Source organism: Balaenoptera musculus, chromosome 11 (assembly GCF_009873245.2).
Source record: "Balaenoptera musculus isolate JJ_BM4_2016_0621 chromosome 11, mBalMus1.pri.v3, whole genome shotgun sequence".
NCBI lineage: Eukaryota > Metazoa > Chordata > Mammalia > Artiodactyla > Balaenopteridae > Balaenoptera > Balaenoptera musculus.
This window is the reverse complement of record NC_045795.1, coordinates 60,080,395-60,106,409: the sequence shown is the minus strand read 5'-3', so window position 1 is coordinate 60,106,409 and position 26,015 is coordinate 60,080,395. Positions and strand designations below refer to the sequence as shown.

The 26,015-nt window shown below is 43.1% G+C and overlaps 1 protein-coding gene across 2 annotated transcripts in view; it reads left to right on the top strand.

The window, feature by feature from the left end:
• The window catches only part of ENTPD3 (ectonucleoside triphosphate diphosphohydrolase 3), a 34,919-nt gene extending 9,582 nt beyond the window's left edge, over positions 1 to 25,337 (top strand). The window contains exons 4-11 of one of the 2 annotated variants that reach the window (XM_036867750.1): positions 2,514 to 2,631; positions 9,993 to 10,143; positions 12,285 to 12,444; positions 13,364 to 13,600; positions 18,749 to 19,021; positions 19,192 to 19,302; positions 20,616 to 20,753; positions 23,958 to 25,337. In XM_036867750.1, coding sequence (XP_036723645.1) covers positions 2,514 to 2,631; positions 9,993 to 10,143; positions 12,285 to 12,444; positions 13,364 to 13,600; positions 18,749 to 19,021; positions 19,192 to 19,302; positions 20,616 to 20,753; positions 23,958 to 24,194 — 1,425 coding nt within the window. In that variant the 3' untranslated portion in view covers positions 24,195 to 25,337. The remainder of the gene's footprint in view (positions 1 to 2,513; positions 2,632 to 9,992; positions 10,144 to 12,284; positions 12,445 to 13,363; positions 13,601 to 18,748; positions 19,022 to 19,191; positions 19,303 to 20,615; positions 20,754 to 23,957) is intronic. The other variant, XM_036867752.1, reaches the window with a different exon arrangement.
• The last annotated feature ends 678 nt before the right edge of the window (positions 25,338 to 26,015 follow it).

Here is a 26,015-nt window from a genome sequence, read left to right as displayed (position 1 = left end):
GACTTAACGCTTTTCATCCAAACATCACCCACCTAGCTGAACTGAATGAAATTCACTCTCCCCTTCCCCCTCCCAACGTGGAACCACACTGAGTTGCACTGATCTAGGCAAATGAGCTCTGAAAACTGATTAAAGACCAATTTTTTCACTTTTGAAAATGCCAGTGAACGATGGCGGGGTGGGGGTGGATCGTCTTAGTGCAAAGTAGCACTGGGCCTCAAGGCTGCCCCTGTCACCACATCAGCAGGCGCCCAAGGGGCCGCCATTTCTCCTGCAAATCTCAGAGCAAAGTCTCTGGCTGCTGCCCATTCTGGTGAAAACTGAATCCCATTTTCCTGGACTTACAAATGAGAATGGACATTCTTCATTCTTTCTGATCTTGGCCCAGCAGCCTCGAGCATTCTTCATGAAGGGTTGGGATAAAGAAGATTTGGGGACAGACAGGCACCCTCTGGAGTAGCTGCCCTTTTATGCTCTCTCTCCTCTTATCAGTACCAGGCATGGAGGGGCTGGTGAGCAGCTCGGCAGCAGAGGGAAGGAAAGAAAGCAGACTGATACAGAGGCTCAGACCTCTGGAGTGCCTGGTTTCCTTCAGTTTCAACCTGTGCTTTAATCTCACGGGGAGCCTCTGCCTGGAACAGATTGTGAACAATGCCTCCTCTGTTTGCCATGGGGGGTGTCATGTCAGGATCCCAGGCAACATGCACCAGACTGAAGAGCTGAGGTGAAGAGGCTATTCAAGTTCAAATACCAATGTACACAGGATGTTCTATTTTAATAGAATGGAGAAGCTGGAGTAACATTTTTTTATTTGCTCCTATTTCAAATGAAGCAAGCATTCGTGATAGAAAGTTTAGAATCAGAGGATTGGTTAAATCAGCTACTGTACATCTCATAGTGAATGTGATGAATGGCTTAAAAATCATGTCAGTATTTTTACTGGTAGGGAGGGATGTTCATGATATACTTTTATTTATTTATTTATTGGCCATGCTGCATGGCATGCGGGATCTTAGTTCCCCGACCAGGGATCAAACCCGTGCCCCCTTCAGTGGAAACGTGGAGCCTTAACCACTGGACCACCAGGGAAGTCTCCCATGATATACTTTTTAAGTAAGAAAAGAGCATTGGAGAAGATTATGTGTAGTGTAATCCTGTGTTGATTTAAAAACATATGTCTAAACACATATGTGTATATGTAGTTGTATGCACAGAAGACCATTGGAAAAGATACATAACAAGGTGTTAAAACAGTAGTTGGATTTGAGGGGTGTTATTCACTTTTTTTCCTCTTTTTCTTGCTTTGCAATTTTATTTATTTTGCTTCACTGATTTTTCTATATAGCCTGTATTTATTGAGCAGCCACTAAGCATCAGGCAAATGGTCTCCTATTTACTTCTGAAAGGAAGTTGTCTGAAGACAAGGGAATCCAGAGAGGTTAGGTCTCTTAGGCAATATCGGAAAAGTAGGAATCCATCTGATTTGACCTGCCTCCAGAACCCAACGTCATCTTCCCCTCTGGGACAGGCTAGGCTAACTCAGTGGTGGGGGAATTGGGGAAAAGGTGCCACCCAGAAGCCTCTGATGCCCTGGGCTGATTCCAAGCCCAACCAGATAGTGACCTAGGTCAGCATAACTCATTCCAGTGCCCCTAGGCTGTTAATGAATGCTCCTTCCTAGGCAGGCCTGGTCCAGGGCCTGGGCTGGGCCACACCTTCAAGCGAAGCTCCCTGGCACCTGCCTCAAGCTGCATGAGATGGCTGGCAATACCCTCCTGTCCATTTGTTCACACACATGTCACCAAAGCGGGATAATATGTCAACATTCATTTGTATTTTAGTTTTTTCCTCCTTAAGCAGGAATACTTTCATTCTGAAGGCCAATGCAGATATCAGTGTGTCACTCCCCTGTGAGAACTTCCTACCTATGGTTTCCTTTTGGTTGTTTATCCCAGGCTGATAGGCCAGGAAGTTTGGAGAATAGAGGGCAGCAGGTGACTGACTATTCACTGTACTCCTGAGACCAAGGTGGCTTCTGACCGCCCCACCCCCCGGCCCCCCGCAGAGTCTGGATGAGGAGGAATCAGGAGACTGTCTTTGCATGCAAGATCTTTGGGGTACTCATCTTCAACCTTGGCTGCATACTGGAATCACCAAGGGAGCTTTAAAAACTGTTGGTGCCTGGGTCCACTGACAGAGATTCTGATTTAATGGGTCTCAGGTGCAGCCTTGGCATTGGGAGTTTCAAAAGCTCCCCAAGTGATTCTAATGTGAGGCCAAGGCTGAGAACTGCGGCCTAGAACACCTGACCCATCTCCCCCCAACCCCTCCATCCAGAGTCCATGGAGACAAAGCTGGTTTAGAGAAAATAGTTTTTTCTTTTTGGTCAGCTCCTACCTAAATGAAGCAGTGTGGGTTAAGCTCTTGGGAGGACTCAGGGTTCTCGGTGGCCCCCTGGGAAAAGGGGTCCTCAGATGCCTGTCTCTGACTCTCCCTCCCCACCTTTTATTCAGTATGGAATCGTGCTCGATGCCGGGTCTTCCAGAACCACAGTCTACGTGTATCAATGGCCAGGAGAGAAGGAGAATAATACTGGAGTAGTCAGTCAAACCTTCAAATGTAGCGTGAAAGGTAAGGCCCAAGGGAAGTAAGGGAATGTCATAATGTCCTTCAGAGGCCTGCAGGAGTCCTGAGATGCTGCCCAGAGGCAAGGACTGAGCACTGGGCTGGGTGTCGGGGAAATATGAGACCTTGAGTTAGTGCTGCTACTCATCAGTACAGTGACCTCAGGCCAGTCCCTTCCCTTCTCTGGGTTTCAGATTTCTCATCTGTAAAATGGCGGGGGGGTGTCAAGAACTGTGAATGGTGTGAGATTCTACCCTGCCGCACTTTCATGGATGCTGGTGGAAGACCCAAGACTCCTGGGTCAGAAACAAAGGAGAGTCTATTACTCACAGAAACAGCTGTAGCCCGAGTATCAGCATTTTATTGTGCTGGTTCTGAGCCCCAATTTGCACAGGATGATGTAAAAAGGGCCAGATGGTACCTGCTCGCACAGTGGGTTATGTTACAGAAGAAGAACCCTGAGATTAGGGAATCTGAAACATTTATAATGCATACCTGCCTTTTGCTCTGGAGGGAAACACTATATCTTCTGAGCCTGTTCATTATGCAAATATCCTTGAAAAAATAGTCCAGAACAAAGGCAGTCAGTGCCTCTGCTCATAATGCATAAACATGAGAAATTCAAGGAAAACTGTATTCCAATAGGAAAATTATATTCCAGTTGGCTGTATATGGTGGGGAGGTGGGTAGAGAGAGATAGACAGAGATGGACAATCTGTAAACCAGTAGGCGTTTGTGGCTCTGTTCCAGTAAAGCTTTCTTTATGGACCCTGAAATTTTGAATTTCATATAATTCTCAAATGCCACAAAATATATTAAAAAAAGATTTTCCCCACCATTTAAAAATAATGTAAGATTATCTTAGCTCACAGGCTGTATAATAGAAGGTGGTGAACTGTATATGGCCAGTGAGCTGCCGACCCCTGACACAGAACAGCATCAACATCTTTAATGACCCTCCACACACTCCCTGCCTCCTCCACAACATATTCGGAATGTTAGATTGATGGTTTACTTGTTCTTCTTTAGTTTTGTCCTTATGCATTTAGTTTTTCCTGGTTTTGAAAATGGAATCAAGCACATATTTATTTAATTAGAAGCAAACATTTATTCTGTAATTTGCTTTGTTCACTACCACTGGGTTTTTAAGATTCATCTATGCTGCAATGAGGAGCAGTATCTGGTTCATTTTTCCCTGTTGATGGATATTTGTATTCCCCTGGTAACTAGTAAGGTTAAGTATATTTTTATATATTTATGACTCTTTCTATTTCTGTGAAATGCCTGTTCATGTCTTTTGCTCATTTTTCTACCAAACTGCTTGAATTCTTCCTTTTGAGTCCTAGGAATTCTTTATCTATATTCTGAATATGAATGCTTTGCTAGTATTATTATCATATTGTTGCTAATATCCTCTCACAGTTTATGGTGTGTCTTTTTAATTTCTTCATGATATCTTCTGACGAATAGAAGTTCTTAATTTTTATGTAGGTACAATTATCAATCTTCTCCCTTTTGGTTTGCACTTTTGTACATTTTATTTAAGAAATCCTTCCCTATCCTGAGGTCATAAAGATATTCTTCTATCAAAAGTTTTGGACTTCCCTGGCGGTCCAGTGGTTAAGACTTCACGCTTCCACTGCAGGGAGCATGGGTTCAATCCCTGGTCAGGGAACTAAGATCCTGCATGACGCATGGAGCAGCCAAAAAAAAAAAAAAAAAAGTTTTATAATTTTGCCTTTTACAATTAAGGCTTTAGTCCACATAATCAAGCCCAGTTAGTGAGTGTGTATGTATGCACCACCCTCTTTAGAGCATTATGATCTTTGACTTGGCCTGGATCTTCCCAACCAGTATGTCCTGAATGGGTTACAGGGATACCCTCAGCCTATAGGACAAGTTATAGACTCTGAACCAGTCCTCCCAACCCAAGCAACCTCCTTCATTTCCCTCAATGAGCTGCCCAAATAGAATACTTTCTTGCAGGTCATGGCATGGAAAAAGTTGGGAAGCAGAATTAGCCTTTCCCATAGGGAGACCAAGCATCTTCTCTGGATAACCAGGGTGCGTTCTGATCATCTGCCCTTCCATGGAGGGCAGCCAGGAGCTCGCCTTCCCTGGGACATAGGTGTCACAGTTAAGATGTCCAGACAGAGTCTGGGATGCAAGGGAGTGATTAGCAATCCGCACCCATGGAAGGAAGGCGGAAGAAGGAGGATTGGACAGAAAGAGAAGTCAGATTGCAACCCAGGCCTGACAGAGCTCCAGCCAATTAGAGATGTCCTGCATTGGGTATGAATGGCCTGAAATGGCTGGGCTGTGATCCCCCCATCACTGTCAGTCATTGGATGTTGCCATCCTGGGAAGAAGATGTTGAGCAAGGCAGCTCTCTGCAGCTGAGGCAAACCCCGAAGGAGCTAACTGCTGAGACACTAAGCCTTTCTTTGAAGGGGCATCTGCATGGCACCTCTCTGGGCTCCTCACAACAGGGGACTTCCATGTTTTCTGAGTACTGCTTGCATTGTTCCCACAATTCATAAGCGGCAGCACCGCCGCTCAAACTTCAGCCAGAGATCCCATCTCTGTTCTCCTAACTTCTGAGCCATTTCTTCACCCCCAAGCATGAAAGAGGATGCTTTCTTTAGGAAAGAGAGACCAGTCATTCCAAGCAGAGAGGATAGTGTAGGACAGTGATTAAGATGTCACCTTATCCCTACTGCGGGAACTCTAGAAAGTTATCTAACCTCTCTGAGTCTTGACTCACTCATCTCTAAAATAAAAAGCATAATAATAGTAATACCCACCCCACAGGAATTATTTGAATATTAAATGACATAATATATATAAAGCAGGTAGCAAATGCCTGGCATACAGTAGGCACTCAATAAGTGTTAGCTATTATTAATTATGGGGCACCACACTTTAGAGTTCCTGGTGGATATTCTTGCTAAAAGGTTATTCTAACATAGTTGTAAGATCTGCCTCTATACCCGGGAGGGCAATTCAGCCAAGTCAGTCCTGATGGCCTCGGACTGTAGAAAGAGGTGGCACTTTCATGGGGAGGGACCCAGGCAGTCTCTCAGGGGTAGGGGCCCTTGGCCCACCCTGGATGTGATTTAGGGGAGGGGCAGGGTCACGGAGCCCACACCACATCCATAAATGGATCTTCCCTTTGATCACAGTAGCCTCAGGGATCCATATATACTCGCAATGACCAGAAGACCAAAAATTACAGCTCAAATTACAGAGTTAAAGTTTGGCAAGTGTCATCCCCTGGAAGACAGGCAGCTTCGCCAAGCATAATTTGGGTTTCTAGTTTCTCAGTTGCAAATTTCCCCAGGTCTCCCCTGCCTTGGCCAGTTTGAGGGGTTGGTGAGTGCTTTCTTGCCCAACAGTGTTTCCTGAATGCCCAGGGCCTCAGAAATTTCTTTCTCAGGGGGTCCCTGGTGAGTATCCAGTCCTCAGGTGCTGTTTTCCGTGAGTTCACTGGGTGCTGCTTTAGCTGCCGGTCCCCATGCTGGTGCCTGTTGCTCTGGCTGCTTGTTTTAAAGCCATTCCCTCAGGGTCACTGGTTCCTTGCCTGCCCCTCATCTCTTTTGCAGGAGGCACTGCTCATGGTTCCTGCTGCCTTCTCTCACAGGCAACATTCATGTTTTCCCTTTAAACCAGCAGTTAAAAATTCTTTAAACTCCACTAGAGCCTAAACTTAACCATCTCCTCCACTGAAATACCTTAAAAGAGTTGCTCTAGGGACCAGGCCACTACAGTATTGGAAAGCATCCCTTGCTCATGTCTTTTGCTTTTGTCCCACCTCAAGTTAAGTCTTGTGCCAGCTGTCCAACCCTCTCTTCCCAGATTGGAATAGCAGTTTTAGCTCTTTTCTTGGGATTGTGGATCCCAGTATCCCATGAACCTATGAATCCAATCTCCTTTTCCCTCTGGGAGGCTTAAGGAACCTTATGCAAATAGGCCCCCGAGGGGCATGCTCAAATACCCCACATTTCCACATTCTAGCAAGGCTCCTAACCTGTTCCTATCCGGAGACCAGCTCTGGCAGAATATATTTTGTTTGCTCTAGATTGGACTACACAATCCCCTTACTATAGTATTGTGAGCTGATGTGAAAATCTCATTGATTGATTGATTGATTGATTCATGTACTTAATAAATATTTATTGGGCCCCTGCTGTCTGCCAGTAACTGTTCTTGACACTGGGAATTCTAAAATAACCAAAATATACAAAGTCTCTGCTGTTACAGAACTTACAGTCTAATGAAGGAGACAGAATAAATGGGTATATGATGTCAGGGAGAAGTGCTGTGAGGAGAAACTAAGCCAGCTAGGTGGATAGAGAGTGGTCATTCTATTTCATGGGAGAGCAAAGAAGGTGATAGCTAAGCAGAGACCAAATTGAGATGAGAGAGTGAGCTGTGCACCTGTTTGAGGGAAGAATGTGCTGAGCAGAGGGCGTGGCAAAAGAAAATGCCAAGGGTGACAGCTGCTCAGCATTTTCTAGGAAAAGCAAAGGGGCCGATGTGGCTGGAGCAGAACGAGTAAGAGAAACAAAAGTGAGAAATGAGGCCAAAGCTGTCACTGAGGCCAGCTCATAAAGGACCTTGAGATGCAGTAAGGGGTTTGACATTTACTCAAATGAATTTTCTTCAAAGTATATTGGGAAGCCATTAGGAGATTCTGATCAGGGAACTAACACAATACGACATAATTTTAACGGGTCACTCTGTCAATGTAGAATACGTAGTCAAGAGACTAAGATTAGAAGCAGGGAAACCAGGGCTATTAGAGCAGTGCAAGTGGGAGGTGACGTTTTGGTGGTCTGGCCTAGACTGGCGCTTCTCAACATGGGGCGATGTTGCCCCCCAGGGAACATTTATCAATGCCTGGGACATTTTTTGGTTTTCATAACTGGGGTTGGCCGTGCTGCTGGCATCTAGTAGTAGAGAACAAGGATGCTGCTAACCATTGCATAACTCACAGACAGCCCACAAAACAAAGAATAATCCAGCCCAAAACATCAGTAGTGCTGAGGTTGAGAAACACTGATCGAGAATGGTTCTGGGGAAGGGAGTGAGAAGTGCTCAGATTTGAGAGGTATTTTGAAAGTAGAGCCAACAAGACTTTTATGATAGATTCAATATGCAGCATCCTGGTTGATGGTGCCTGAACATTAGTTCTGACCTGAGTAACTGCATGCATGAAGGTACCATCTCCTTAGAGTGGGCAACACTGAGGGTAGAGTAGGTTGGGGCCATGGCAGGGATTAAGGAATTTGGTTTCAAATATATTAAGTTGGAGATGCCTATAAATCATCTAAGTTAAGGGACAGCAAACTTTTCCTGTAAAGAGCTAGAGGATAAATATTTTTCATTTGTTGGCCATATGATCTCTGTTGTAACCATTTAACTCTCCCACTTTAGCATGAAAGCAGCCATAGACAATATGCAGACAAATTAGCATGTACGTATTTCAAGAAAGCTTCATTTATGGACACTTGTACATGCCTAATAGGATACACCCTAAGGACAAAAAGAACTTCAAAAAATCTTAAATTGTTTTCAATAATCCTATAATTGGTGGTAGTGCTTGTCATACTGAGACTGTTGTGTGTGGATTGTGAAATAAAGCAAATGAGTTATTAAGTTGGAGGGGCTGGGAAACAGGCTAGGAAAAGGAATATAAAGATACAAGATCAATGAATTCAAGGAAGAACTTGAAGTTTTGAATTAGAAATACCACTAAGAATTCATGATGTGTTTTCTCTTGAAATAAAGTTTTCTCTAGGTCTGTCTTCTGGAAAGCCTTTCAGTAAGCAATCTAGCTTCCAAATTTTGAATGCTAAATACTGTTACTCAATAAAAGAAACCAGGATTCCTTGGAGAAACAGCAGATTCCAGATCTGGGGCAGGAAATATATAGGTCATTGATACATCTCATCATATCAGAAAGCAGAAAAGTTCTTAAAGGTTTCTGAGATCATGTCAAAAGGACTCAGCTGCCAAATTGAAGAGAGCGCCACTGGACAAGATAGGCCACCAATAAGAATAGTAACTGCAATGAATTGAAACATATCAAATATATCTTTAGATTCATATGCCCTTAAACAAACAAACAAACGAACAAAATCCCTTATTGGTTAAATTAGGTAGATACTAGAGATGCAATCTATATTTTTTAAGCTGGTAAATAAAGGGAAAGAATCAAGCACTTCTCCCCTGCCTTCCCTGTACAAACTGTACTGTAGGGTAATCAAATAGTTAACGATGAGGAAGTTTTCCTTTTATAAAAGCATTTTAGGTAAAAAGTGAAGCAAGAATGATGGAAATAAAATATCAGCATTTCATAAACCCTAATGAATGGAGTAATGAATGGATCTAAGCAATGATCATTGATGCTTGTTAACAGCACAAAGAGAGAAACAACCAGATGCTTGTGCCTCTTATTGGAAATGCACATCCCTATAAACTACTCTTTCTGAAAAAGTTCAAACCTGAATCTGATTAAGCCTCTGCATTCAGTTACCAATTTATAGAAAAAAACTGGGACCAAATAACATGTTAAATGAATCACGGGGCTGCAATCAGCAAATTCTAGACTGTGGGAAACTATAAGACAAATGAAATTGCAAGGAAAAAAATGTTTAATTACAAAGAAAAATTAGAAAGGGGGGGCAGAATCTATATATTAAAAGAGACTTAAGAGACATGCCAACCAATTATAATGGATGGAATTTATTTGGGCCCTAGTTCAAACAAACTAGAAAGAAAGAGAGAGGTGGAGGGAGAGAGAGGGAGAGAAAAAAATATGAATATGGAGGAAACGTGAACCTTAATTAGATATTTAATTATATTAAGGGATTATTTTTAACATTTTTAGGTAGAATAATGAGACTATGGTTATGTTTCTTTAAAAGAATTCTTATCTTTTAATGATACATACTGAAATATTTATAGAATGAAATGATACCATGTCTGCAGTTTGCTTCATGAGGAGAGAATGGGAGAGTGCAGATGGAGCAAGACTGATCATTGTCGAAACTGGAAGATGAGTGCATGGGTTTGTTATACTCTTCTCCCTACTTTTATTCATATTTGAAATTTCCATGATAAGAACTTTTTTTTAAAAGCAGGTCTTTCTTGGCTCATTACTTTTTTCACCTTTGTAATTCTTTCCTTCCATATTTTGGGAATTGACTCATCTGTGTGACCACATGGAACTTAGCACATACACAATTTTCAGCCCCCTACAAAAACCCATTAATTTCCAGAGCTGATTTATTTTATATTTAAAAGTTGTACTGCTCTTGTTGGTTCCTGGGAAGGCTAAGAAGTGCTGACTGCTTGCTCTTCAGGCTCTGGAATCTCCAGCTATGGGGAAAACCCTCAAGATGCCCCCAAAGCCTTTGAGGACTGCATGCAAAAAGTCAAGGGGCACATTCCAGCCCACCTCCATGGATCCACCTGCATTTACCTGGGGGCCACAGCTGGGATGCGCTTGCTGAGGTAAGGACTGGAATGGCACACAGGAGCCCTTTGGACCAAAATAACCAGGAATGTGTTGAATTCTTTCCAAGAATGTAACTCTATTTCTGGGAATAAATCCAAAAGAAAGAAGCCCATATTCTGCCATAAATTTAGGCTTTAAAAGTTGGGAAACTTTTAGTCTTTATCTTAATACTCAGAAAGAAACAGTTCTATATTTGATTCCCTTCCCCATGGTGATTTTACTGAGCGCTCTGAAAATAAAAAAGTGACATGAAATCTAATCATGGGATGTACCTCTAGTTTTCCAGAAAAGCAGAAACTGTTTTTGACTCCTGGTATTTTAACACCTGTGGACAACCGGCTCCACTAAATGCAACCCACTATACTACTAAGCTGTGTAGCTTCTACCCATGTACAGAATGTCACTGAGATCTGCTTTCAAATAATGGGATTTCTGCTCCTCACCCCAAAGCCTGTGGCGTTACATAAAAACAAACATCTCATTTCATTCAATTAAGCAGTTCCTTCTAAATTTGTAGCCATGACTTTTAGCCCAGTTGCATTGTTTTTGAATGTCCTTTCTCTTCATTTTTTTCTCCATGATAATATTTCCTTGACCTTGAAATAAAAGAAAAATAGTTTTTAAAAAAAACCCATCAAACTTAAATCTACCTAAATTAAAGGGTAGATGCTGCCCTAAACTTTGATAATAAGGCTTTCTCCCCAAAAGATGACACTCATTCTGCTTCAAAGCCACTTTGTCTGTGATCCCAGGAATGTAAAATTACATGTATTTTCTTCATGTGGGCATGAAGAAAATAAAAAGGAACAACAGAGGCACTTTAAGATGATCATCAAAAAAAATCATGAAGCACTCTCAGTTGGACTGAGCCCTTTCCTTGTAGTTTCCCTCTCCTTTTTTCTATTCCTATGTGCTGGTTGACCAAGTAGAATGCGGAAAGAAGTCAGATTTCTTTGCTTACTCTTGGAATCTGCAGTGTGTTTTCAAAATTATTGTGTTTACCTGAAATAGAAATGTCATAGAAATCCCCTTCTTCTGCCTTTTCTTTCTTATGGAAACAAAGAACCCAACTTTTTCTTGGTTGCTTTTTTCTCCCAGTCCTCTCGGTGAGAAATCATTCAAAGGCTCTGTAATTTATAGCCCATGACAAAAACCATGGAATACAAAAGTTTGCCAGTTGGGGAAAAAGTGAATGTCGCATTTGAATAAATTAAATATTAATGCCTCCTTGTGAAACTTTCTGATGGTGATCCATTTCTTCTGAGGAACTAGTTGATATTTTAATTGCTAGAAAAGTCAAATATAGAAAAAACAATAATTTGAGAATCTCTGGGATGGGAATTAATAAAACTAGGAAAATTCTTAATTATTTTCCAAGCGATGATAATTTGCTACTGAACTGGAATGGACTTCTGCTTGTAGCATTTCTCTTTCTTCTTCTTCAGCCAAGAGTGAGCCAGTGCCCCTGGCTTTCTTAACCCACTGATGAAAGGGAAAAGAGTCTCCCAAGTGAGCTTTCTTTCATAAAATGGCAGCAGATGAATGATATTATTACTCTACATCATGGGTGACATGAATGCTATGTTACCACTCCTCCATGGGTCAGCACACTAATGAATTTCAATTCAGTGACAGCCATGATGGCCATCATATCCCCTCACGATGAAGCCCTCCCAAAGAGCAAAGCTGGGACAGCTGAAAACTCAACCCTCTTCCTTTCCCCCTCCCTCCTAAGCTCCCCTTCCTTCTGGCCTGATGAGGGCTTCTTTATATGGTGCCCCAAGAGATTACTTATGCCACTCCTATGCCTTCACCGATCTCCTTTCCTCTGCTGATCTGAGACAGAGCAATGGTGACTGAGTAGGAGGCTCTTTTCATTAGCTGGTTGCTAGAGAGAGGGATAGGAACAGGTAGGGGAGGAGAGAACAAGCGGTATTTTTACTGGTAGCTATTTTCCTGCTTGGCAGTTTGACAGGTAACAAGTGCATCCTGCCTTGCCTGGGAGGCTTCAACTTGTACAGGGTTTTGCCATGTCTTATATACATCTGGAAAACTGTCTCTGCCTGAAGGGGATGGGGGTGTTATTTTAAGATTGTTGTCTGGGCACTCAGCCTTTTGTGTTCTGTGCCTTGCATAGGTTGCAAAACGAAACAGCAGCTAATGAAGTCCTTGCGAGCATCCAAAACTACTTCGAGTCTCAGCCCTTTGATTTTAGGGATGCTCAAATCATTTCTGGGCAAGAGGAAGGGATTTATGGATGGATTACAGCCAACTATTTAATGGGAAATTTCCTGGAGGTGTGTGAAAACAAATGCATGGTTTTTAATCTTGCTGTTTATCCTGTCCCCTGTGGTTGGTAACTTAAGCAGAGGTACATGCCAACAGGGCCATCTGTCCTGCATTGTTCCTATCATGTAATGAATTAGGGAAACATCTATGATACAACAGCTAAGAAAAGACACGTATAGCTAGGACAAAGCCGTGGATCCTAAACAGGACCAAATGCATGGGGGAGGGGGAATATCATCATTTTACTAGCTAATAAGAAATTAGAGGCAGGGGAGGATCTAAATCTAGCAGTGGGCTATGAGTCTTTTGAAGGACACCTGGAAAATGACCCTTCCAAGAAGTCCCATAGCCATCTGGAATTTACAGAGCCCTCAGGCAGCTTTCTTCCCAACTCATTCTGTGTCCTCAGGTCTCCTCACATTCCAGTCTCCATACTTCCTGCTCCTTTGGTGCAGAGGACACCATACTATGTTCAGCCTAAGACCTATTTTCTTCCCCCTTGAATATATTTTTAATTAAATTAAATTAATTTAGTTAATATTTTGGAAAATTCACATAAAAATCCACATTTCTGCCCCCTTCACTCCCCAAAAGTTGGAGGAGATGGTCACAGCAGACTCACATTCCTGCATGGCAACAACCAACTGGAACAGAGTATAGCTGATGCATTCCCCAGTTTGTCCCAGGCCCCACCATTCCCTACAGTCTACACCTCATTCCCTATTGTCTACTCACTCATTTATGTTGCCTGTACAGTCCCTGTAAGCATTTGAGTTCACCACCCCTGAAATAAAGGAGAGATCTGGCCCTGAATGCTTCCCATGTCATACTTCTTAGCAATAAGAGATGGGTCTTGGGTGAAGAACCCTAGCCAATCAGAGATGGTACCTTTGGTCTTTTTTCTTGTTTCTTTTTCCCACTGTGTAGAAGAGCCTGTGGCATATGTGGGTGCATCCGAATGGAAAGGAGACCACAGGTGCCCTGGATTTAGGCGGTGCCTCCACCCAAATATCCTTCGCGGTGGAAGAGAAGAACGTGGGGCTGAACACCAGCGACATCGTGAAGGTGTCCCTGTATGGCTATGAGTACACACTCTACACACATAGCTTCCAGTGTTATGGCCGCAATGAGGCTGAGAAGAGGTTTCTGGCAATTCTCCTTCAGGTACCTGAGCCAGGGGGCAACGGGTATTCCCTCGGGGGTCTTAGCTGAGAGGAAGATGCCTTGCCTTCTGGGGTCTGTCCTTTCCACTCCAATTAGAAGGTGGATGGAAACAGCAGCATTTTCCTGTGTACTTGTGGGCATCCAAGCTCTCTCTCTCTCTGATGTGTTGACCATTTCCAGTGTATCTGAGTCAGAAGTTCAGGGAAATTCCAGAGCTCCAGATGTTTTATAAATGATTCAGGACTTGGGATCCCTTTATGGACACAAGCTGTTTTAAACCAGTAGCTAAATAAACCTGAGAATGTTGAGACTCCCCTGAGTGCAGACAAAATAATAAAAGTGGTCACATGGGAAATGCTTGCTGACAGGGGAGAGGGCAGAGCCCTCCACAGGCTCAGGCTTCTTTTACATGAGCCTATGTTAGGCAGATTTCATGCCCTTTATATGGTGGGATCTTAGAGCAACCGAATTCCATCACATCAGTCAGTAATTCATATGGTAAATGATGAATTAGGCACAGGTGGCTACTTCAGGCATCAGCTAGAAGGCTGTCACTAATATGAACTTGACATTAGTACTGTATGTGTCAGCAAGGGCACTAGCACCATGGATGCGACCTGAGATCCCAAACTCCAGTGCTAAGGGGACATCAATCTCAGCCATGGCTGAGAAGGGAAGACGAAGACGAAGGGAAAACGAAGGGAAGGAGGCTTGATCACCTAGAGGGGCATGGGGCCAACCGGAGGCCACAGATCCTGGCTTCTGATGGGGCCCAGGGGCAGGAGACAAGAGCTGGGTCAGCATATGAACATAGTGGACACAGCATCAGTAGCTTAACCCCCACCACTGCAACCTACTTTGGTCATTGAAGAAGGAAGCAGTATTCCCCAGCCATTAGCCTGTAGAAAATTGGGTTGGTTTACAAAAGTGTCATCAGCAGAACTCACATCTTCAGATCCCTGTATTTACTGAGTAGTCATGCAGGGTAGGTGGTGAGAATTCACCCTCCAGGTCTGGCCCTCTTCCCAAAACTTCTCTTTCAGCCTCACAGGAAAGGCTGGAGCCCCAGTACACATGCATGCCACATGTATTGTTGGGAGAGCCTGAGCACTCCTGGGAAGGACAGAGCAGGGACCCTGCAGGCAGCCCTGAGCTACACTTCCATGGCTCAGGAGACTCAGTGCCCACCCCAGACTCTCATCCACCCTACACTCAGCCAAACCAAACCCCACACGGAGCTTAACCAACCCTCGTTAACTGGGGCTCCTCTTTTCTCTCCTTTTATTTTTAGCAATACTTATTGCCCCTTCCTCCAGCTCTGGCCCTGGCGGGGGTGGAGGGTGGAGCAGGGGCTCCTCTGAACTTTAGACAGGAAAAGGGAAGCAGGTGAAATCACCCTTTTTCCAGGATGAGTGGAGGTTTGAGAAGCTAACCTCTTAAATTTGACTGGCCCTGAGGAAGAGAGTGTGTGTGTGTGTGTGTTTATTCACACACTCCTACAGTGTTTATTAAAGAATGTCTATGTACCCAACAGTCTACAGTAGAGAAGTGAATACTCCACCTGGGTAAGGTCTCATTTGGGTTTGAGAATGCAGGTCTCAAGGTGTGAGCCCAGGACTGGGGGCAGAGGTGGGAGACCCCAGCCCCTCACTATAGATAGTCAGGTCACAGGGACAGGGTGTGTCTCCAACTTGCCTGATAACATCTGGATGCCTGAGAGGGTGGCTCTGCCCTCTAAGCCTTCTGACTCAGGTGAGGGGAAGGATCCAGGTGTGATGAGGATCACCCACAAATGCATGTCCCGACTTGCCTGACCAATACTTTCATGTCCCAAAGATGTGTTGCCAAGCCCCAACTTAGAAGGTTCTCAAAGATTACTGCATCATGAACTGGCTGAGTAAATGCCACCAGTCCAGGACTCATTTCCCGGTCTGTAATGTAAGGGGCTGTAGCCCCTTATAAGTGTGGTGAGAGTGACACCTAGATATACACTTTGCAAATTATTTTCTTAATAAGGAGTCTCCAGTCACCCCAGGGCTCAAGTCTCACTCTGAGAGCATGTTAGACGTTAGGGACATGAATTCACTTTCTCTTCCTCTTTAAGTAAGACTTAAGTATTTATTTATTTTTGGCTGCATTGAGTCTTCATTGCTGCACGTGGGCTTTCTCTAGTTGTGGCGAGTGGGGGCAACTCTTCGTGATGCTGCGCGGGCTTCTCACTGAGGTGGCCTCTCTTTGTTGCGGAGCATGGGCTCTAGGCACGCAGGCTTCAGTAGTTGTGGCACAAGGCCTCAGTAGTTGTGGCTCGCGGGCTCTAGAGCTCAGGCTCAGTAGTTGTGCCTCATGGGCTTAGTTGCTCCGCGGCATGTGGGATCTTCCCGGACCAGGGCTTGAACCCGTGTCCCCTGCATTGGCAGGTGGATTCTTAACCACTGCGCCACCAGGGAGGTCCTCTTCTGTTTTTAAAGTAACACATGTTCAGTGAAAAAAAATTTAGAAAATACAGACATAAAAAATATAAATAATAAACAAACAAAACCTGGAATTAGCCACCATCAACACGGTATTGCATTTTCTTCCAGATTTTTTTTTCATGCAGGAATATGTGTAGTATTTACAAATTTGGCTTCATATGGTTTATATATAATTTTTTTTTAAATTTATTTTTATTTCATTTATTTATTTTTGGCTGTGTTGGGTCTTCGTTTCTGTGCGAGGGCTTTCTCTAGTTGTGGCGAGCGGGGGCCACTCTTCATCGCGGTGCGCAGGCCTCTCACTATCGTGACCTCTCTTCTTGCGGAGCACAGGCTCCAGACGCTCAGGCTCAGTAGTTGTGGCTCACGGGCCTAGTTGCTCCGCGGCATGTGGGATCCTCCCAGACCAGGGCTCGAACCCGTATCCCCTGCATTAGCAGGCAGATTCTCAACCACTGCGCCACCAGGGAAGCCCTATATATAATTTTATATCCAGCTTTTTTTTAACCTAACAATATATTGTGAGCAGTTTCCTGTGTTGTTAAACATCTTTTGAAATTATTACTTTTATAGGTGCATAATATTCCAAATACCATTATTTAAAAAGAAAAACTATATTGGTCATTTTATCATAAAAGAAAGTACATGACCCTTTCATGCCAGTGCCCTGCAAACACTAAATTCAGGGAAGATTTATTGAATGTTGAGGGCCTAAGCAACTTGGCACACTGGCAAATTATATTTAAGGAATGCCATGACAAATAATTCACACTCCAAAGAGAGAAGTGAAATAATCTTTACTGAGCTTCTTCTGCCAGAAATAATTTATATTATCTTGCTTCTTCTCCAAGCCAAGCCAGAAATGATTTAATTATTTAAAAAGTATAAGGCAGATTTGGAGGGAGAAACTAAATAATCAGTTGGTTGATTTGATTTTTTTCTTTCAACGAATATTTCAGCCATAGGGTGACCATGGCATGATACGTTACAAATTAGACATAACACCTTTTGAACACCATAGATTTTTTCATACCACTGAGGCAGAAGGGGGCCTGTTTGCTGCCTCCACAGAGTCATATGAAGATCTTTCTGCAGAACACTCATGTCAGTTATACTGGATGAGTGTTGGACTTCTGTAGGATTCTGTGTAGAATCCTACCACTGCCTTTTGTTAAATGATTACATTGTTTTGATGTGTACCTCAGTTTCCTCAGCAGTAAAATGAAAGAGTTGGGCTAAGTGTTTTCTGGGTCAAGATTTTACAGTAGGGGGTAAAACAGGCCTTGGTAGCTTTGAAATTAGATTTTGAACCCAATTTCTTGGGAAAGAGAGTCCATAAATAGAACCAAACACATTTTGGAATTCAGCATTTGATAAAGGGAACATTTTTTTTTTAAAGGGAACATTTTTGACCATAGATAAAAATTGGATAATCATCTGGAAAAAGTAAAATCAAATCCCAATCTTAATACCAAATTAATTACAAATAGATCGAAGATTTCTATGTAACAGGATATTTATTACAGCATTGTTTTGTAATGGCAAATGATTGGAAACTACCTAAATTTTCCTCTAGAGGGGACTCCCTAAATAAATTATAGTTTATTTGTACAGTGGAGTGCTATGCAGCTTCTAAAAAGCCACTCTTACACTTACAATGAAAGGAAAATCTCAAAGATATATTTTTAAGTAAGAAAAGCAAGGGGCAGAACAGTGTGTATACAGTATTACCATTTATGATTTTAAAATTTTAGGGACTTCCCTGGTGGTGCAGTGGTTAAGAATCCACCTGCCAATACAGGGGACATGGGTTCGAGCCCTGGTCCGGGAAGATCCCACATGCCGCGGAGCAACTAAGCCCATGAGGCACAACTACTGAGCCTGAGCTCTAGAGCCTGCGAGCCACAACTACTGAGCCCTCGTGCCACAACTACTGAAGCCCGCGTGCCTAGAGCCCGTGCTCAGCAACAAGAGTGAAGTCACCGCAATGAGAAGCCCACGCACCACAACGAAGAGTAGCCCCCGCTCGCCACAACTAGAGAAACTCCGCACGCAGCAACGAAGACCCAATGCAGCCAAAAATAAATAAATAACTTCATTAAAAACAAAACTTTTTTTTTTAATTTTTAAATTTTGAAAAGAAAGAGAAGGGAAAAGAAAATATATTTGCACATGCGTATAAGAAGTATACACAGAATCTCTGGTAGAATACACAAAACTGGCAATAGTGGTTACTTCCAGGGAGGGAATCTGGGTGGGGAAAGTGGGTGGGAGGAAGCCTTAATTTTCATAATATATTTATTTGTACCTTTTGAATTATTTTTTTAGGTGGATAGATAACATTCTCTTCAAAATGGTCAATGAATCTAAACATATCTTGTTTTCTCATCAAAATGGAGTTCATAAAACCTGCTTCACAGGGCTGTGGTAAGGGCTGGAGCAGACAGTGTAAGCAAGAGCCTAGTGTTGTGCCTGGTGCAGGGTGACCATCCCCCCACCCCGACTTGAGTTATCTAGACAACCTGGGAGCTCCCTTCTACACTGACGCAGAATGGCCTTTTTTCCGTTTCTCTCTTGGCATTGGCGGGGGACAACAGTAAGGATTTGCACTGAGGATTTGTACTTGGGCCTCCACAAAACAGTGATATCTAACACCTCACTCTTATACCTACAGAATTATACCACTGAAACCACATTTGCCAACCCCTGTTACCCTCGGAATTACAAAACCGCCTTCACTGAGGCACATGTGTTTGGCAGCCTGTGTACAGAGGACCTGAGACCTGAAAGTTATGATCCCAACAACAACATCACTTTTGAAGGAACCGGGGACCCATCACTGTGTAGGGAAAAGGTGGCTTCCCTATTTAACTTCAGTGCTTGCCATGACCAAGAAGCCTGTTCCTTCAATGGGGTATATCAGCCAAAAGTTAAAGGGTCATTTGTGGTAAGGGCAAAACTATGGAAAGATTCCTTTTTTTCCCCATTGAATATTTCTTTCTCACCTTTCTGTTTTTCCTCTGCTAGCTGTTTCCCACTTCCTTATTCAGTACCCTGAAACCTCCATATTATATCCCATTCTGAGAACTGATTTCCTTCTGCACGACTTCCTTACAGGCTTTTGCAGGATTCTACTACACAGCCAGTGCTTTCAACCTTTCGGGTAGCTTTTCCCTGCACACCTTCAACTCAAGCACCTGGAATTTCTGCTCACAGAATTGGGGTAAGGTCAGTATTTAAAGAGAAAGGATCCATATTGGTACGAAACAGTAGAGCAGAGTAGATTCCATTTGTGTGCATGTGTGTGTATATTCTGAATTTGACTTTTATGCTGTCCTCCTTTCACCATATCCGTAAGATGGGGGTAGTAAGGGACCCCACCTCATAACTGCATTGTGGATTAATGTTCTAACCATGGGCACAATGATTATAACAGTGTTTGGCACGTCATAAGCACTCTATAAACTTAGATTGTTCTTCTGTGATGTTGTATAGGGATTTTTATTTTTTGGAAATATAGGAGATATGGTGTATATGTACAATGGAATATCACTCAGCCATAAAGAAGAATGAAATTTTGCCATTTGCAACATGAGTGGACCTGGAGGGTATTATGCTTAGTGAAATAAGTCAGATGGAGGAAGACAAATACTGTTATGTTATCACGTACATGTGGAATCTCAAAAATAAAACAAATGAACATAAAACAGGGATATTTTTATCATTGTATTATTTTATAGTAATTATAATTATTAAATTCTGGGTGATAAGATTCTTTAAAATATGACGGCTGACCTAAGCTGTTCTGAAATGTGGTTTTCTTTAATTTTTTAAATTTATTTATTTTATTTTTGGCTGCATTGGGTCTTCATTGCTGCGTGCCGGCTTTCTCTAGTTGCAGTGAGTGGGGGCTACTCTTCGTTGCGGTGTGCAGGCTTCTCATTGCGGTGGCTTCTCTTGTTGCGGAGCATGGGCTCTAGGCACGTGGGCTTCAGTAATTGTGGCGCACGGACTCAGTAGTTGTGGCTCATGGGCTCTAGAGTGCAGGCTCAATAGTTGTGGCACACGGGCTTAGTTGCTCCACGGCATGTGGGATCTTCCCGGACCAGGGCTCAAACCCGTGTCCCCTGCATTGGCAGGCGGATTCTTAACCACTGCGCCACCAGGGAAGTCCCTGAAATGCGTGTTTTAAAACCTGCCTCCAGGGCTTCCCTGGTGGCACAGTGGCTGAGAGTCCGCCTGCCAATGCAGGAGACACAGGTTCGATCCCTGGTCCGGGAGGATCCCACATGCCGCGGAGCGGCTGGGCCCGTGCACCGCAACTGCTGAGCCTGTGCCCTAGAGCCTTCGAGCCACAGCTACTGAGGCCCGCGCGCCTGGAGCCCGTGCTCTGCAACAACAGAAGCCACCGCAATGGGAACCCGCGCACAGCAACGAAGACCCAACGCAGCCATAAATAAATAAATAAATAAATTTATTTAAAAAAAAAAAAAAAGAAATGTATAAAACCTGCCTCCTCCCTGTTTTGAACCTGCCTTCAGCTCCCACTGCTGCTCCCCCGGTTTGATGAGGAGTACGCTCGCTCCTACTGCTTCTCAGCCCACTATATCTACCACTTGCTTGTAAACGGATACAAATTCACCGAGAAGACCTGGCCCCAAATACATTTTAAAAAAGAGGTAAGTCAAAGCACAAACTGTTTCCTCCTCTTTCTCTCAAAATAGATGTTTGTGTGTATGTGTGTGAATGAAATGTAGAAGATAAGCGGGACTTGGGGATTTAACTTGCTAAATGGAGCCAATGAGACTTGATCCCTGGTGAGCTTATGAGAAGAGATGATTCTAGGGGAATTCAGAGGAAGTGGTCATCAGAAACCTTCCACATGAGTTAAGGATTGGATGCCAAGCACCGTGGCCTCTGAGCTCCGTGGCGGCAGCACTTGTTTTATCGTCCTCATATTCCTAGCATTCAGCACAGGGCTGAGAACATGGAAGGTGCTTAGTAAATGTTGTTGAGTGAATACATAAATATGTTAAGGAACAGAGACTTTTCATCCTGACAAGAAGCTTCAAACGTAACAATTTTGTTAAGAGAATAGTAACTAATTGCTCTCCATTTTACACAAATGTCAGAGTGAGATCTATGCTTCAGAGAACAGGGATTAAATAAGCAGCATTAAATAAGAATTTGATCTTAGAATGAGTCTGAGGTCACTGTATTCACTCTCAAGTGTCCAGAATGGTCCAATGCTGGAATTACAGCTCTTACCAGGTGACTATTTGGTGAGGGGCCTCTGTACCTTGCTTTCAGGACTCAGCCTTGCTGATATTTTCATCCAGCACTCTGTTCCCCAGATTCTGGGAGGGTTTTCTCATTTCAGGAATAGCAGATGTAAAGCCTGAAGTATGTCTGGAGTCAGTCTGTTCGATGTTAGCTTCGGCAATAATTAGATTAAAGCAAGCAATATCCAGCATTAGGCCTGTGACTGTTTACTTTTACATAGATAAAACTGAGTCATCTATAAAAATTAAGGATGTCTGGAGATGTTTAAGGACTGTTGGTGGCATGTACTCTCCAAGCTTTGTTTCTAATTAATCTAATTACCAGGAAAGTACATTATGAGAATGGGGAATGATTTTCCATTAAATACCAATTTGGGGGGATACAGAATTCTACGTTTCCAGTTCCTTTCCTTTATTTATAAAGAATTTAATACTCAGTCAAATTAGTATTCAAATGTGAGGGTATAAAAAGACTTCAGAAGATTTGCCATGCAAAGATTTACATCCAAAATATTTTTGGAGGACGTGATCAAATAAGGAGAGAAATAAATCCAGATGTATAAAAATATAGGAAGTAAGAATAAATGATGTTGTGGCTTAAAATTTATATTAAAAAAGAGAAAAGAAAACTAACACCAAAGAAAAGTAAAAGAGAAGAATCCATTTATAACAACCCAGAATTCTAGTATAGCTAATATCCAATGTGATGGGGGTATGGTTGAGGGTCATAGGATACAGGGACATAAGAGTGGCCTAAAACGCTCATCTTGTAAAGTGGAACATATTTATATCATTTTTAAGGCAATAAACGAAAAAAATAAACATAGGGAAATAGCACTTATTGAAAATTTAAAACTAAGGTATTAGAAAGCAGTCCAAATATATCAATAATCACAATAATCATAAATGGACTAAACCTACCAGTTAAAAGGCACTGTCAGATTGGATTTTTTTTAATGAAGTATATGTTGTTTATAAGAGAAACAGTCTTTAAGGACATGGAACATTTTTTGGGTTTTCTTTAAATTTTATTGAAGTATAGTTGATTTACAACGTTGTGTTAATTTCTGCTGTACAGCAAAATGATTGTTATACATATATATTTTCTCTTTCGTATTTGTTTCCACTATGGTTTATCATAGGATATTGAATATAGTTCCCTGTGCTATACAGTAGGACCTTGTTGTTCATCCATCCTATATATAATAGTTTTCATCTGCTAATCCCAAACTCCCAATCCATCCCTCCCCCACCTCCCTCCCCCTTGGCAACCACAAATCTCTTCTCTATGTCTGTGAGTCTGTTTCTGTTTTGTTCATTTGCAAAGGACATGCAAAGTTTGAAAGTTAAAAAAAATTTTTTTAACTATCAGGCAAATACTACCCAAAAGAAAATTGGTGTAGCTTTTTAATATCTGACAAAATAGTCTAAGATAAAGAGCATCATTTAAGATAGAGAGGATAGAAGGTTGCAAATTTGAAACATTTATACATCTAATAAAATAGCCAAAAAACATGTAAACAAAAATTGATGGAACTACCAGATGAAACTGACGAAGTCTGCTTCCCACTTAAACTGACCTTCTTTTCTTTTTTTTTTATTTTTTATTTTTTTTTGATATTTATTTGGCTGCACCAGGTCTTTTTTTTTTTTTTTTATAAATTTATTTATTTGTTTTTTTAAATTTTTGGCTGTGTTGGGTCTTTGTTGCTGTGCATGGACTTTCTCTAGTTGCGGCGAGTGGGGGCTGCTCTTCGTTGCAGTGCGCCGGCTTCTCATTGTGGTGGCTTCTCTTGTTGCGGAGCACGGGCTCCAGGTGCGCGGGCTTCAGTAGTTGCCACATGAGGGCTCAGTAGTTGTGGTGCATAGGCTTAGTTGCTCCACGGCATGTGGGATCTTCCCGGACCAGGGCTCGAACCCACGTCTACTGCATTGGCAGGTGGATTCTTAACCACTGCGCCACCAGGGAAGCCCTGCACCAGGTCTTAATTGCAGCACGCGGGACCTTCATTGCTGTGTGTGGGATCTTCAGTTGCGACATGCGGGATCTTTTTTTTTGGTTTTGGCATGTGGGATCTTTTTTTTAGTTGCAGCATGCAGGCTCTTAGTTGCGGCATGCAGGATCTAGTCCCCTGACCAGGGATTGAACCCGGGCCGCCTGCATTCAGAGTGTGGAGCCTTAATCGCTGGACCACCAGGGAAGTCCCCTGACCATCTTTTCTTAGAAACTGGTCCTGGGTTCAGTAAAACATGCATCACCCTCTTTCTTTAGCTATAGACACTTCTGTACCCGATGACAGAAAAACTTTCACTGTTATTAACTGTGCCCTCGTCACGCTTGGCTGCGACGAGGCTGTGAGGGTTAGTTCTTCTGGCTGTTTCCTCTGCAGTGTGGGAGATTGGGCCCTTGAGCCTTTGCGGTCACAGTGATCTGGGTTCTAGCCCAGTCTCTGCAGTGTCTGAAATTAGGCAAGTCCTTTGACCTCCTTAGGCCACAGTTTCCTGGGGGTGTCTCAGGAGGGTGACCATGGTGTGCCCTGGGGATGTAATCCGTGCCTCAAGCCCAGCCCTGAGAACTGAGCCGTCTCCTCTACTCCACAGGTGGGGAACAGCAGCATAGCCTGGTCTCTCGGCTACATGCTCAGCCTGACCAACCAGATCCCAGCCGAAAGCCCCCTGATTCGCCTGCCCATCAAGCCGTCGGCCTTTATGGGCACCCTCGCCTTCTTCGCAGCAGTGGCCTTGCTGTGTCTGACATATCTTGTGTACCTGTGTGTGTCGTCCAGGAATCAGAGGCGCTCCCAGCATGCCTTGGACAACACAGTGGACTCTGAGTGAGCCTCACAATGTGGCTCCTGGAGCCTGAGGGCTGCCCATAACCAGCCTGGGGGGCACCAAACAATGCAAGCAAAATGTCCATCTTCAGGAAACACAGCTAAAGTCCAATGCCTGTGTGCCTCTCAGATACTGATTTATGCCAAAGCACCTCTTGGGGAGTCTCTCAACTGTTCTGTGTACATTGCTCCGCCAGAGACCCCACCACCCACTAGCTGACCTATTGGGGAACAGAGGAGAGACAGGCCATCAAGGTCAGGCTCTTTCATCCAAGTGCCCCAGAGGAAGAGTAAGTTGAGAATATGACAGTTTAATGTTAAAGAATATGCCAGTTTAACGTTGAAGAATTGACCTCAGGGCTCAGTTTGCATTTTCCCTCCTTCAAAAATGCCGTATTCCTCCCAGCGGGTTTGGAAGCTGGCAGGTGTCTAGTAAGCATCTGGCCCCGTCAGATATCTCATTTTATGGCTTCCTCTCATTGGTCCTTAACTAAGACTTTCCTTAACAATCCCAAAACATTGAGCTCCCTCAGACTGGGAGAACATTGTATCTGGGGGAAAAGCCTCCTTTACCCCAAGGACAGTGGCCCCAGCCAAGCTTCTGTCATGTAGGCAGAACCTGAAGGACAGAGACACGCAGAATGTCTACCAGAAAACTACAGGCCATTCCTGAAGTGGGATTCCCTCTCAGGGCTCTGGTCGTTAGATCGCCACCTGTGTGTGTATCATCCTCCTTGCCTCCCCTTCCCATTGCTGTGTTCCCCTGTAAAACGTTTATTCCTAGCAAGGCTATCATGTTCCAGATCATTCTGCCTTTGCTAGGCTTTTGCTTACGGTTGGCTTTCCATCGTTAGCACCGTATACATTTCACCCACCATTCCGACAGGTACACCTGATGCTGTCACAAGACATCCTCTTCTATGATTTGCTTACCAATTATCAGTACTTTCCTAGATGGTAGGCCTCTGCATAGTAGCCACAGTTCTTGACTTTGGGAAAAGAAAAGGAAGCTGCGGGGACATTTAACTCCAAAGTGGGATGGGAAAGAACTCTAGCAAGTCCAATGGCTACAAATTAAAAATAAACATTCTTTCAGATTATAGTTTGTTCGCTGAATACAGAATAAATGACTCTTATTTTATTGTGACTTGCAGTATGTGTGTTTGTTACCTTGCATATGGTACTCTTTCTCCTAAGGACCCAAGGTGGCATTTATGAAAGGAAGTTTTAAAAAGTAAAAAAATTTTCTTAAGGAAACGTTCCTAGTGCATTAAGAAAGACATGCATTAATATCACCTTTATTCCAGAGAGTTCAAAGTGCTTCACTTTAATAAATCTTTGTTTCCTTAAGATAACTGAGTCAAACATTTCTTTACTTTTTTTGACATTGCAAAGCTTCTGTGAGGCTACAACCTGCCACTCAGATCTTGACTCCCACCCAGAATGGCTGCTCCTGTCCCAAAGTGCACCTTTGTTCACACAGTTCTTCCTACCTAGACTGTGGGTCATCCTCCCACCCATCCAAATAATATTTCTACAGGCCCAATCCTAGCTCTACTTCTTCCACAAAGCATTCCTTGCACACAAATGTGCACGCGCACACACACACACACACACACACAGAATGATCTATCTCTTGGACTACTTTTTAAAAACTAACTACATAAATTCTTATATTGTTGCTTATCTTTGTGTGTGCATATGGCTTATTCTAAAATACACAGTAGGCTACATAAGGGCAATTCATCACTCACACATTCATTCAACAGATATTTAAGAAATACCTACCATGGGCCTGACACCTTGCCAAGTGTGATCTTAGATT